This window comes from Budorcas taxicolor, chromosome 5 (genome assembly GCF_023091745.1).
Source record: "Budorcas taxicolor isolate Tak-1 chromosome 5, Takin1.1, whole genome shotgun sequence".
Taxonomy (NCBI): domain Eukaryota; kingdom Metazoa; phylum Chordata; class Mammalia; order Artiodactyla; family Bovidae; genus Budorcas; species Budorcas taxicolor.
Window position 1 is genome coordinate 41,955,795 of NC_068914.1, and position 14,107 is coordinate 41,969,901.

Below are 14,107 nucleotides of genomic sequence, written 5' to 3' on the forward strand. Positions count from 1 at the left end.
GGGTGGGGCCTTGTGCGTCCCGCCCGGTCATTGGCGGTGCCCCGTGCGCGCGTTCAGCCACGCGCGGGCGGGCGCAGCCTCGGCGCGTTGTGCGAAGCGCGGCAGGTGCGCGGACATCCTCCATCCGCCTAGCGGTGCGGCCGCCGCGCGACTCGCCGGGAGCCCGGCGCTGCCGGGCCCAGGGGTTGGCATGGCCTGACCGCCCGCAGCGGCGGCGGCGGCAGCATGGGGAACCAGGACGCGAAGCCGAAGAGAAGCGCGGGCGATGTCCCGCATGGAGGCGGCGGTGGTGAGGACGCCGCTGTGCCCCGCGAGGCCGAGGGCACAAAGAAGGCGGGCGGGGGCAAGAAGGCGCCAGGCCGGCACGGAAAAGGGGGCGGCGGCGCGGAGCCGGGCCGGAAGAAGAGCCGGTCGGACCCCAGGGCCTCGGTGTTCTCCAACCTGCGCATCCGGAAGACCCTGTCCAAGGGCCGAGGTACCGGCGGCTCTCGTGAGGATGTGCTGGACCCCCAGGCCCTGCAGGCCGGCGAGCTGGACAGCGCCCACTCTCTGGTTACCAAAACCCCAGACCTCAGCCTCTCAGCTGATGAGACGGGCCTGTCGGATACCGAATGTGCGGATCCTTTCGAGGTGACGCGTCCCGGGGGTCCCAGCTTGGCCAGGGTCGGCGGCCCGGCAGTGGCCGAGTATTCGGAGACCGCGGCGGGGGCGCAGGATGGACAAAGGACCAGCTCGGGCTCAGACACAGACCTCTACAGTTTTCACTCGGCCGCGGAGCAGGAGGACTTGCTCTCGGACATCCAGCAGGCGATCCGCCTCCAGCAACTGCAGCAGCAGTCCCCGGGCCCCGAGTCGCCCCCGGTGTCGCCCCCCTCCACCGCCCCTCTGCCTGGGGCCCTGCCGGGCCTGGACCGACCCCCACCGGGCCCCAGCGCCGAAGCGGCGCTGTCTGCGCCCCCCGACAGGCCCGCGGCCACAGAGCCGCCAGCAGCCACCGCCTTCGCGTCTCCTGAGTTGGTTCCGGGGGAACGAGGGGCAGCGGACACGGACGAGGAAGGCGAGGAGGACGCCTTCGAGGACGCGCCCCGAGACTCTCCGGGGGTGGAGTGTGGCCTGGCGGCGGGAGAGGCCCCACGCACGCCAGGGGCGACGCGCGAGGAGGGCGCGCCGAAGCCTGTCGTCCCCGTGACCGCCTCCCCGCCACGCAGTCCAGCTCACAGCCCGCGCCGCCCCCGGGCCCGCCCGCTCCTGGCGCCCTGTTATGTCAGGACCACCACCCGGCAGCTCAGCTCGCCAGGGCCCTCCCCGTCTCCGTCCCCCAGCCACAGCCCCCGGGTCCAGAGACGCCCGGAGTCCTCCGTGGGCCGCGATTCCGGAGCCACCGCGGCCCCCGCCGCTGCCCCGGCTAGGAAGCCCCGCGCGGGCCGCAGCCGCTCGGCCGACTGGACTGCGGAGCTGGGCCGTGCTCCCGGGGAGGGGGTCTCGGCGCACCTGGTGCAGCGCGGGGCAGGCGGCCTCCAGGGTGTGTTCGCAGGTGAGCCCTGGGCTCGGGGCCCTGGGCACCTGCCCCTCAGAAACGCTTCGATTTGCATACAGAGAATTAAAGGGAGCAACTTAGTCGTGTCTAAGTCATCTAGAAAAAGGGCCACTGTGTCCACTTCTCCAAAATATCCCGGGTCACGCCAGGCAGATCAACCCCTTTTTGGCACCGTTTGCAAAGCCATCCTTCTCTTTCCGTCCTCCTCCCACAGCATTAAAAATAAGGAGGTTGCTCACAGCCCTGTGACACATCATCTATTCTAGGGCTGCTCTGATGTACCCGCCTGTGTGCGCCGTGTGATGCGGAGTTTCTCTCGGTGATCAGAGTGGACGCCTTAGGGAACTTAGGTGGTCACGCCTGTTTGCTGACACGACCAAATCTCATACATGCTTTCAGAAAATTAATGCAGAGTGATCTAGAGTATTAGGGATCATTTACATTTGTTTTCATGGCCTGACTTAGACAGGGTGTGGCTTGGAGACTGATGGTGAGCAGACCAAGAGCACCCAGGATGCTGCTGGTACCTTCCCAGCGTCTGCTGTGGATGCTTCAGGGCCAGTCCAAGGGTCAGCTCACCGTGGTGAATGTCCAATAGTGCAGTGAATTCATCCTTGGTTAGATCCCAGGGCCTTTCTGCTGGTAAGAGTGTCAGCTTATTTCATGCTTACTAATTTTTCTTAATTATTAAATAGCTGAGTGTAAGAATTTAAGAAACAGGAGAAAATGAGAATTTATGCAAGTCTTGGTAGATTGTGATAAGTATTTGAAATATTAAAAACATCAAAGATAATTTGAAAAGCTTAAAATCTTATATTCTTTAATAAATCTTATATTACTTTAGTAAATAGGTTATCTGTAAAACAGTAGATTATGTTTCTTAATGAACACGGCTGCCTCACCCTTTAGGTAAATATTCACTTTTTGTACTAGCTTGTATTGACCACAGTTTAGTTTCATCTGTGGACTCTCTTAATTTTATATTTATAGATTTTTCTAGTTAAGAGTGGCCTCCTCCATGTTTTACTTGCTCTCCCTTTTTAACTTTTCCTTTTCTGTTATTTTGTAGGTTAAGTTAGGAATGTTTATAGTCTGATATTCACTAGATAAATTGTAAACAAAACAAAACACAAGCATAAAAACCCCCAAAAGACTGATTTTAAAGGAAGAGGATCGGAAAGTTCTTTAGTTAATTTTTGTGAATTTAATGTTGGTGAGAAATTATTTCCTCCTTATGTAGGTAACATTCATTTCATATATTGTTTTTCTAAAAATGAAAGTATCTCCATAGTTAAGATTACCATTCATTAATATTGTTCTTCCAAGAATCTTTAGAATTTGGAAATATTCATTTCCAAGTGAATATTAGATGAAAAATACATTTCCTTCATTTAGCATATATATGTATGTATATATATATATACACACACATATACACAGGGCAGCCATATTGTGCTAGACAATATGTTAAGTGTTGAGTGATACACAAAGATCATTAAATCCTAGTCCTGCCTTTCCATGGCTCACTGACTAAGAGCACAGGAACACACAGAGATATAGTACTTTGGGTGTATCAAGTGTGCAGTGACTTACTGTCTTGGCAAGGGATGAAGAGAAAGGAATTCATAGGAGGGTTGATCTGAGTCCTGAAGATCATAGGACCCTTCAACCCCAGGTTAAAGTTTTGTTTTCCTTAAGGAAAATAAAAGAGGTATTCTTGGAGCTAGCATTTCATTTAAATGTTCTAAGTATTTCCAGATTTGAAATTTGGGACTCTTAGCAGGATTCCTGTTCAGGAGGTAAGTGGGTTTTATTGACCTCCAAGCAGAATTTTTTTACTGTGTAGTTAGTTGCTTTAATATGGGCATCACCTTTATTTTATTTTTTAATTGAAATATAGTTGGTTTTTAATGTTGTATTAATTTCTGCCATACAGCAAAGTGACTCAGTTATACATATATATATATATGTTTTGTTGTCCAGTCACTATATACATTCTTTTGAATGTTCTTTTCTATATAGTTTATACCAGGATATTTAGTATGGTTCTCTGTGCTATGTAGTAGACCTTCTTATTTATCCATTCTGTATGTAATAGCTTACATCTGCCAACCCCAACCTCTCACTCCATCTCAACCCCTTCCTGCTTGGCGACCTCAAATCTGTTCTCTGTGAGTCTGTTCCGGTTTCACAGGTAAGTTCATCTGTGTCATATATTAGATTCCACAGAAGGTGATACATACGGGGCAGTGCTTTATATTTGATGCTTGGATGTAGGTGGTCAGTAGCCATTGGTTATTTGGATAGCAGTTTCTGTATATTTATCTCACCCATTCACTTTCTTAAAAAAAAAAAGAATTGGTAGGTTTAACCTAATCTTGTAGCTGGTGGTCACATGGAGGTAAACAAAGAGATGAAACTTTTTCAAGGTCACACTGTAATTCTTTCAGAGGCTGAGCCAAAAATAGCTGAGTCTACTGATTCTAGTCTGAATGTTCTTGCTTATTAGTCATTTTTGGATGTTCAGCACTGTAAGGCATCATATAGACAAAAAACTTAAAAAAATATTATGGTGTTTAAGGCCTTCACTTACAATATTTTCCAGTTTCTGTTATTAATATGGTGAACTCCTTTCATTGTTGAGCATCTGGCCTTCCTGGGCTAGATACAGGGTGATTGCTGGTCAGTGAAGCAGGCTTTCTCCAGACAGCTCTCCTGGAAGCTTCCCTGTGGTGAATCCAGGGAATCCAGAGTGACACAGGCCTCTGTTCCTCAGCTGTTGTCTGTTTTCTTGTCATCTGCCTTTTCTTTGATTCTTTACCATCCTCTAGTATTTTATGGGTGTCTTGGAAATTACTAGAGCTTTGGCGAGGACTAGCATTGTCCTCAGGGAAATTGTTTTCTGGCTTTAATTTGCATGTCTTTGGATCAAGTAATTGCCAGCTGCCTTTGAAGCAGGTGATAGATCTATAAGCCTCCATGAACATCTTTTATTTTTAAACCATAGAATGAGGGTTGTCAGCTCTGCAGAAAGGAACAGATGTTTTTCTTCTTACTGCCTTCCAAATGTGGGGAGAAAATTCAAGTGAAGAGAGATCTGCATGGCACATGTTTGTGTTTTGTTGCTGATAAAACAGCATTTAGCAATAAAGGGGACCAAGACTTTATCTTGTTTTAGGTATTCAGGAGCTGATGATGTCTTAAGCCATTGGACTGAAAATTCACAGTTAGTTTGAAAAAACATCTTTTTCAGTGTTTAGTAGAAAAATTGCTATGAAATTTAAGAGATTCCTTTGCACATGCTATATTTAAGCAGAAGCTTGTGAATAGAATTTTACAGTTAAAGTTTAGGCATATGAAATGTTAAGTTGGTGATGCTAAATCACTTTTTATAGAAATCTTTCCAAAGTCATTTAATTATGTGCTTATCTGTCTTTTTTTAAAACATGTGGACTTAATGGTTCATGTGTTTTAAATGGCTTAATGTCATCTTTAGGCCATCATGGTTTCATTCTGTGAAATCATTGGTGTTGCCGTCAGCTGCTATTGAAGTGTAATTGTCTGGTGACTCTAGTTGGCTGTTTCTGAAGTTTTGTGTCTACCTGGTTTTCTTAACTTTTTACTTCTGTCAGCTATTGATTCGTAGAGCTATCTTTGGTCCCTTGTCCCCCACCCCCCATTGCTTCTAATTTGATGTTTCTGGTCAGTTTGTTATTGGTTTATACATCCCATAATTATGATGTTTGCTATATTTGTTGCACTTCTAAATGCAAGGCTGTGTGTTGGTGCATTGCATAATTATCTTTAATCCTTATGACAGTGTTTTCTCAGTGAGCAAACCAGGGTCAGGCATGTGAAGTAACTTGCTTCAGGGGGCATTAAGCTGGTCAGTGACCGATTCAGGATCGGTACTTAGAAAATCAGATCTGTTATTAACATGAATAAAATAAAATGAAGTGTGTCAGTGAGCTTTTGGAGCACTAGCTAGTCAGTTAAGGGCCTGGGCTTTACAATTTAGATTGTGTAGCTTTTCTCACTGTAGCTTTTCTAAAGGCTATCTTGATTTTTATATCAAAGTAGGAGGACTCACTCTAGGAGTACAGACTTTCTCATGCAGCTTGTTAGGTTATTAGACTGTGAATGTTTAGGGCCGGGAGCAGTCTTATATTCAGCAGTAGTATCTGACAGAGTGTAGATGTCCAGTCATCGTCCAATAAATGTGTGATGGTCAGGAATCAACCCTTTTGTGTATAATGCATCAATGTTACTACAACAGGGAAGGGTTTTACAAGAATGTGGTCCTTTCCTCTGTATCTTGCCTTAGTGAAGTTGCTCAGTCGTGTCCGGCTCTTTGCAACCCCATGGACTGTAGCCTACCAAGCTCCTCTGTCCATGGGATTTTCCAGGCAATAGTACTGGAGTGGATTGCCTTACTGGGTCTCATATCTCTGAATATGATTCGGCAGTATAAGCTGGGACTGGGAACACTATTCTCAAGTCATTTTAGTTTGGCTTAAAACACACTTTCTCATTGTTCCTTTAAGGTCATGGTTTGGATTGAAGTAAAGCACCCCAATAGCTTCAGTGATGGGTTTTAATGACTGGCGTGGCTTTTCATGCATTTAGGCATTTGGATACAAGCCATGTGTATTTGACCTTGAGCGGGTGCATTTATAGCCATATTTCCTTCTGGTCCTATTAAAAAGGTGCTGAACACACACCTTGGGTGATGGCAACAGTAGTTACTAATTACTGCTACTCCAGGTAACTCTGTATTGTAGCTCAATGTACAGTTAGGTCACTCTTAAGTAACTTTTTCTGATATGTATGAAAGTGGAGGAATAATCCCAAATGAATAATATTAGGATTTAATGAAATAGTGTTTGTCAAGTCCCTACAACTCTGCCTGGCACATAGAAGCAGACAGTTGGTGCTATTTACTTTCCTGTCCTAGTTTATTGCCTTAATGGCTATATGGTTCAAAGTAGTCCAACCCATATTTGTGAAATAAAAACCACTCTGAAATCATATACAAACTCTGGTAAGGATATAATCAGTTGCTAGTTGAAAATTAATATTTCTAGTCAAGGGTTTGTTTTTTTTCAAATTGTTTATATATCAGGTTTCTTCCCCTCTCTTTTTCATTTTCTGTGATTGTAACCCTTTTTGTCACTTTATCAGAAATTTTGGTTTTCTTGGGGGTTTGGAGAAGGAAAGCACATGATGGGGGTATGACTGTGTGATTAGCAGGAGGTACTGATGTTTAAAGCGGGGAGTGGGTGGAGGAGACACAGTATTTACCTGCCTTGCTTTGCAGCCTTTACCTCCCATGGTTTCCTTCAGAAACTCTCTGCTTTAGTGGAGTTAATCAGCTTACTGTTCTATGAATGTGCATTTCATTTTCCTTACTTTGCGCCTTTGTCTAGCAGTGTTTACGCTCTTGTAACACACTATTGTCGCTCTTTACTTAGTATCTGGAAAAGCTGCTTGAGTTCCCATTTCCTCTTTTGTGTCTGCCCCAGCTGGTGTGACTGGCAGTCATCTCCATGTCTCTGTACTTCTGTCTGTATCATATCACATATGCTTCTTGGATATAGGGAATCTTTGGGGCTTCGTTTTCACTTCTTTCTGCTTTTCTTTTCTCCTTGTCTGCTTGCCTGATTCCATCCATTCATCATCCTCTTCTATCCGTCGAATACCTATGCCACATCCGCTCTCTGCCAGTAAGTAAGATGGGCACTGAGCATACTGAGGCCTTTATGAATACCAGTTGACCTTTTTTTTTTTTTTTTGGTGTCTAGGCCTCCTATTGGTAAATAAAGAGTTGGATTTAGCCTGGAAGACTACTAGCATTTTTGGGTGGTTGAAATTAAGTCATTTTCAATGAGGTATATGTAGGTTTCCTTGATGGCTCAATGGTAAAGAATCTGCCTGCAATGCAGGAGCCACAGGAGCCACAGATTCGATCCCTGAGTCAGGAAGATCCCTTGTAGGAGGAAATAGGAAATAGCAACCCACTCCAGTATTCTTGCCTGAAAAATCCCATGGACAGGGGAGCCTGGTGGGCTACAGTCCAGAGGCTTCCAAAGAGTTGCACATGACTGAGCACACATACATATGATTGAATCAGTAGTGAAGATAGAATGATACTTCTATAGAATTTGTGTAGAGAGAACATCTGTTCCTATTTTTGTGGGTTGATAGTTAAAATCAACCCACAAGCAACTATTGTTGCTATCAATGATAATGCAGTAACTCTAAGCTTCCAAATATAAATTTTATTGGTACTGAAAAAAGAGGAAAATTTTGTTCATTCTTGCTTTTTCATTTTAAGTAATAATCTGATGTTAATGAAATTTAGCGTTAAGGGACCATTAGGAAGAATCTAGTATGTACTACCTTGTTGCTTTGTAATTTCCTTCTTGATTTTCCTGTTGACCCATTGGTTTTTGAATAGCATGTTGTTTCAGTTCAGTTCAGTCGCTCAGTCATGTCTGACTCTTTGCGACCCCATGAACCGCAGCATGCCAGGCCTCCCTGTCCATCGCCAACTCCCGGAGTTTATTCCAACTCATGTCCATTGAGTTGGTGATGCCATCCAACCACCTCTTCCTCTGTCATCCCCTTCTCCTCCTACCTTCAATCTTTCCCAGCATCAGGGTCTTTTGTAGTGAGTCTATTCTTCGCATGAGGTGGCTAAATTATTGGAGTTTCAGCTTCAACATCAGTCCTTCCAATGAATATTCAGGACTGATTTCCTTTAGGATGGACTGGTTGGATCTCCTTGCAGTCCAAGGGACTCTCAAGAGTCTTCGCCAACACCACAATTCAAAAGCATCAATTCTTCAGCACTCAGCTTTCTTTATAGTTCAACTCTCACATCCATACATGACTACTGGAAAAACCATAGCTTTGACTAGATGTACCTTTGTTGGCAAAGTAATGTCTCTGCTCTTTACTATGCTGTCTAGGTTGGTCATAGCTTTTCTTCCAAGGAGCAAGCATCTTTTAATTTCATGGCTGCAGTCACTATCTACAGTGATTTTGGAGCCCCCAAAAAGAAAGTCTGTCACTGTTTCCACTGTTTCTCCCATCTATTTGCCATGAAGTGATGGGACCAGATGCCATGATCTTCATTTTCTGAATGTTGAGTTTTAAGCCAACTTTTTCACTCTCTTCCTTCACTTTCATCAAGAGGCTCTTTAGTTCTTTGCTTTCTGCCATCAGGGTGGTGTCATCTGCATACCTGAGGTTATTGATATTTCTCCTGGCAGTCTTGATCCCAGCTTGTGCTTCATCTAGCCAGTGTTTCTCATGATGTATTCTGCATATAAGTTAAAAAAGCAGGGTGACAGTACACAGCCTTGACATACTCTGCTCTCTATTTGGAACCAGTCTGTTGTCCGTGTTCAGTTCTAGCTGTTGCTTCCTGACCTGCATACATATTTCTCAAGAGGCTGGTCAAGTGGTCAGGTATTCCCATCTCTTTACGAATTTCCCAGAGTTTTTTGTGGTCTACATAGTCAAAGGCTTTGGCATAGTCAATAAAGCAGATGTTTTTCTGGAACTCTTCTGCTTTTTTGATGATCCAACAGATGCTGGCAGTTTGATTTCTGGTTCTTCTGCCTTTTCTAAATCCAGTTTGAACAACTAGAAGTTCATGGTTCACGTACTATTGGAGAATTTTGAGGATTATTTTGCTAGCATGTGAGATGAGTGCAAATGTGTGGTAGTTTGAGCATTCTTTGGCATTGCCTTTCTTTGGGATTGGAATGAAAACTGACCTTTTCCAGCCCCGTGGCCACTGCTGCGTTTTCAAAATTTGCTGACATACTGAATGCAGCACTTTTACAGCATCATCTTTTAAGATTTGAAATAGCTCAACTGGAATTCCATCACCTCCACTAACTTTGTTCGTAGTGATGCTTCGTAAGGCCCACCTGACTTCACATTCCAGGATGTCTAGCTCTAGGTGTGTGAATTCACTATCGTGATTATCTAGGTTGTGAAGATCTTACTTGTATAGTTCTTCTGTGTATTCTTGCCACGCCTTCATAATATCTTCTGCTTCTGTTAGGTCCATACCATTTCTGTCCTTAATTGTGCCCATCTTTGCATGAAATGTTCCTTTGGTATCTCTAATTTTCTTGAAGAGATCTCTAGTCTTTCCCATTCTATTGTTTTCTTCTATTTCTTTGCACTGATAACTGAGGAGGGCTTTCTATCTCTCCTTGCTATTCTTTGGAAGTCTGCATTCAAATGGGTATATCTTTCCTTTTCTCCTTTGCCTTTCATTTCTCTTCTAGTCACACCATGTTGTTTAGTCTCCATGTAGTCACTTTTTTCTTATTTCTTTTCCTGTGGTTGATTTCTAGTTTCATGCCATTGTGGTCAGAGAAGATGCATGAAATAATTTCTAAGTTTTTTGCCCTAGTATGAAGAGGAACTAAAAAGCCTCTTGATGAAAGTGAAGGAGGAGAGTGAAAAAGTTGGCTTAAAGCTCAACATTCAGAAAACGAAGATCATGGCATCTGGTCCCATCACTTCATGGCAAATAGAAGGGGAAACAGTGGAAACAGTGTCAGACTTTAATTTTTGGGGCTCCAAAATCACTGCAGATAGTGATTGAAGCCATGAAATTAAAAGATGCTTACTCCTTGGAAGGAAAGTTATGACCAAACTAGATAGCATATTGAAAAGCAGAGACATTACTTTGCCAACAAAGGTCCGTCTAGTCAAGCCTATGATTTTTCTAGTAGGCATGTATGGATGTGAGAGTTGGACTGTGAAGAAAGCTGAGTGCCAAAGAATTGATGCTTTTGAATTGTGGTGTTGGCGAAGACTCTTGAGAGTCCCTTGGACTGCAAGGAGATCCAACCAGTCCTTTCTAAAGGAGATCAGTCCTGAATATTCATTGGAAGGACTGATGTTGAAGCTGAAACTCCAATACTTTGGCCACCTCATGGGAAGAGTTGATTCATTGGAAGGGACCCTGATGCTGGAAAGGATTGGGGGCAGGAGGAGAAGGGGATAACAGAGGATTAGATGACTGGATGGCATCACTGACTCGATGGACATGGGTTTGGGTAGACTCCAGGAGTTAGCGATGGACAGGGAGGCCCGGCGTGCTGCGATTCATGGAGTCGCAAAGAGTCGGATACGACTGAGCGACTGAACTGAACTGAACTGATGTGCTCAATCCTAGAGAATGTTCCATGTACACCTTTAGGATCTCTGTTGCCCTGTTGATTCTCTGTGTGGAAGATGTGTCCATTGGTATGAGTTGCGGGTTACAGTCTACTATTAATGTATTCCCACTGATTTCTCCCTTTCTGTTTGTTAGTATTTGTTTTATGTATTTGGGTGCTCCCATATTAGGTGCATATAAGATGCTGACTGTATTATCCTCTTCACGTACTGATCCTTTTATCCGTATGTAGTGTCCTTTATCTTTCTTTGTAGTCTTTAAAGTCCATTTTGTCTGATATGAGTATTGAAACTCCCACTTTCTTATCATTTCCATTTGCCTGAAATGTCTTTTTCCACCCTCTTACTTTCAGTCTGTGTGTCCTTTGCCCTAAGTTGGTCCTCTTGTAGGCTGCATATTATACTCTCTTGTTTTTTTTTTTTTTTTTAATCCTGTCTGCCACTCTGTGTCTTTTGATTGGAGCATTCAGTCAATTAGCATTCAAGGTAATTAGTGACACATGTATTTGTTGCCATCTCAGACCTTGTTTTCCAGTTGATTGTTTCTTCTTCCTTTTTTTTTTCTTTTTCTTTTCCTTTTTGTGGTTTGATGATTTCCTTTTAACTTGTGTTCCCTTTTTGTTTTTTTTGAATCTATTGTATGTTTTTGATTTATGGTTGCTCTGTTCTTCAAGTATGTTAACCCCTTCCTATATCTGCTTGCTTTAGACTGATAGTCATAGAGGCTCAAACACATTCTAGGGAAAAGAATATGCATATTCTTATTCTCCTTAGTCACATTTTATGATTTTGATGTCCTTTTTTTACATCTTTGTGTTTATCCTTTTGCTGTTCCTTGTGTTATCATTGCTTTCACAAATAGTTTTTTCTTTTTCTTTTTGACCTTTATGTGTGTATGTGTGTGCTAAGTTGCTTCAATCATGTTCAACTATGTGACCCTATGGACTGCAGCGTGCCAGTCTCCTGTGTCCATGGGATTCTCCAGGCATGAATTCTCGTGTGGGTTGCCATGCACTCCAAGGGAACTTTCCAACCCAGGGATTGAACCCAGGTCTCTTATATCTCTTGCATTGGCAGGCAGGTTGTTTTAACCACTAGCACCACCTGGGAAGCCCTTTTGATCTGTATACTGGCTGATTTAAATGTATACTTGCTTCTTTTTTATGTAAAGATGACCTTTTGATATTTCTTTTAGAATAGTATTCTTTTAGTTTTTGCTTGTCTGAGAAATTCTTTATTTCTTTCTGTTCTACATGATAATCTGTGTAGAGTATTGTGGGTTGCAGACTTTTCTCTTTCAAGGCTTTGAATATATTTTGCTACGCCCTTTTCTCCAGAAAACTTTATCAGTGTTTCCATAGAGAAATCAGCTGATAGCCTTATGGAGGTTCCCTTGTAATTAGCTGTTCGCTTTTCTCTTGCTGGGTTTGGAATCCTCTCTTTAACTTTTGCCATTTTTATTATGTCTTGTGGTCTGTTTGGGACCCTCTGTGCTTCCTGTTCTGGATATCTGTTTCCTTCTTTAGGTTTGGGAAGCTTTCAGCCATTATTTCTTCAAATATGTTTTCAATCCCCTTTTCTCTTTCTTCTCCTTTTGGAATGCCTGTTATGTGTAGATTGCCCTTTTTTGTATTATCCCATGTGCTGTGCTGTACTTAGTCACTCAGTCATGCCCAATTCATTGTAACCCAATGGACTGTAGCCCACCAGGCTCCTCTGTCCATGGGGATTCTCCAGGCAAGAATACTGGAGTGTGTTGCCATGTCTTTCTCTAGGGGATTTTCCAATCCAGGGATCAAACCCAGGTCTTCTGCATTACAGGCGGATTCTTTACTGTCTGAGCCACCAGGGAAGGTGGGGGCAGCAGTTGACTCCCAGTTGGCAGTCCCTTTGTGCAGGTAGGTGGCTGCACCAGAAGAGGAGGACAATGATTGGGGCTGTGTCACCGGACCCTTGTTGGTGGGCTGCTCGTACTCCCAGGAATGTGGGAGGAGCAACCCACATCTGCTCTCAGGACCCCCTGTGGTGGCAGAGGGAAGCCCATATTATCCCATAGGTTTCTTATATTTCTTTCTTTCTTCTTCTTTTTTTTTTTTACATTTGACTTCCTGTCTGCTATTTTGATTGGGTAATTGTCTGCTATTTTGATTGGGTAATTTCCATTATTCTATCTTCCAGATCACTTATTCTTCTGTATTTGTCATCCTGCTATTCATTGTCATGAGCTCAGTTTTCATCTCAGCAAATGAGTTTTCTAATTTTTCTTGGCTCCTCCTTATAGTTTCTAGTTCCTTTTTACAGTTATCTGCATTTCTGTTGATAGCCTTTCTTAATTCTTTCAGTATTTCATTACTTCCATTATTAGACTGAAGAAGTCTGTTTCATTGATCTTTCAGGGGAATTCTCTTGATCTTTTAACTAAGAGTGGTTCCTCTGCTTCTTCATTTTTATATTTCTCTTACTCTGTGAGTTTAGGAGAAACCAATCTACTGTAGTCTTGGAGGACTATGTATATGTGGGAGCATCCCTTCATAGCATGTGTGGGTTTAATTTTTTGGAGGGGTGAGGGCTGTTTTTGGTATGGATGCTTGCTGTCTCTCTTTTCAGCATGTGCTGGCTGTTAGCCCCTTGATAAGGGGTGCGCAGGTGCACGGCCCATGGCATGCCCTGGGGAAGGTGGGGGCAGCAGCTGGCTCCCAATCGGCAGTCCCTGGGTACAGGCGGCTGGCTGCACTAGGGGGATGAGGACAGTGATCAGTGCTACATCATGGGACCTTTGTTGTTGGTGGGCTGCTCATGCTCCCAGAAATGGGGGGTAGCAACCTGTATCTGCTCTCAGGACCCTCTGTGGTGGCAGTGGTCCTTGCCTCTGGAACCCTACATGGCAGTGGTGGCTCACGCCGGCCCCTGCAGCTCATGTAGGTGGCGTCCTGATGCCTGAGAGCATGTCCAGAGATAGAGACTCCTATGGTGGGCCCGACCCTCTCTTCACATGCCCTGCAGCAAGTGGTTCCTTGCCTCTTTGGTGGTCCAAGACTTCTTCTTGAACTCCCTTGGTTGTAGTGCATCACACCCTAGTGCCCTTGGGCTGGCTTGCTGTCTTCGTGCAGCCAACTGTAGCCCTCTCCCCAAGCCTGACCCTAGGCTTGAGCCTCGGTACAAAGCCCCGTTAGTACGAGCGTTTGAGGCTAGGGTATGCCAGTTGGCACTGCCTGACCGTGCAGGACTCTCTCTGCTTGCCCTCTGCATACCTGCCACCATGCTGTCTTCCAAGGCTCCAAAGCTCCTCCTCTGTCCCAGCTGATCTCCCTGCCAGCAAGGAGACCTTTCCTCTTTCACAACTCCCTCCCAGGGCCACAGGTC

The 14,107-nt window shown here is 44.4% G+C and overlaps 1 protein-coding gene across 1 annotated transcript in view; it reads left to right on the forward strand.

Moving 5' to 3' along the window:
* The first annotated feature begins 225 nt into the window (after positions 1-225).
* FMN2 (formin 2) overlaps positions 226-14,107 on the forward strand; it is a 359,973-nt gene continuing 346,091 nt past the window's right edge. Inside the window, exon 1 of the mRNA XM_052639523.1 lies at positions 226-1,534. Within this exon, the coding sequence (XP_052495483.1) occupies positions 226-1,534 (1,309 nt within the window). The remainder of the gene's footprint in view (positions 1,535-14,107) is intronic.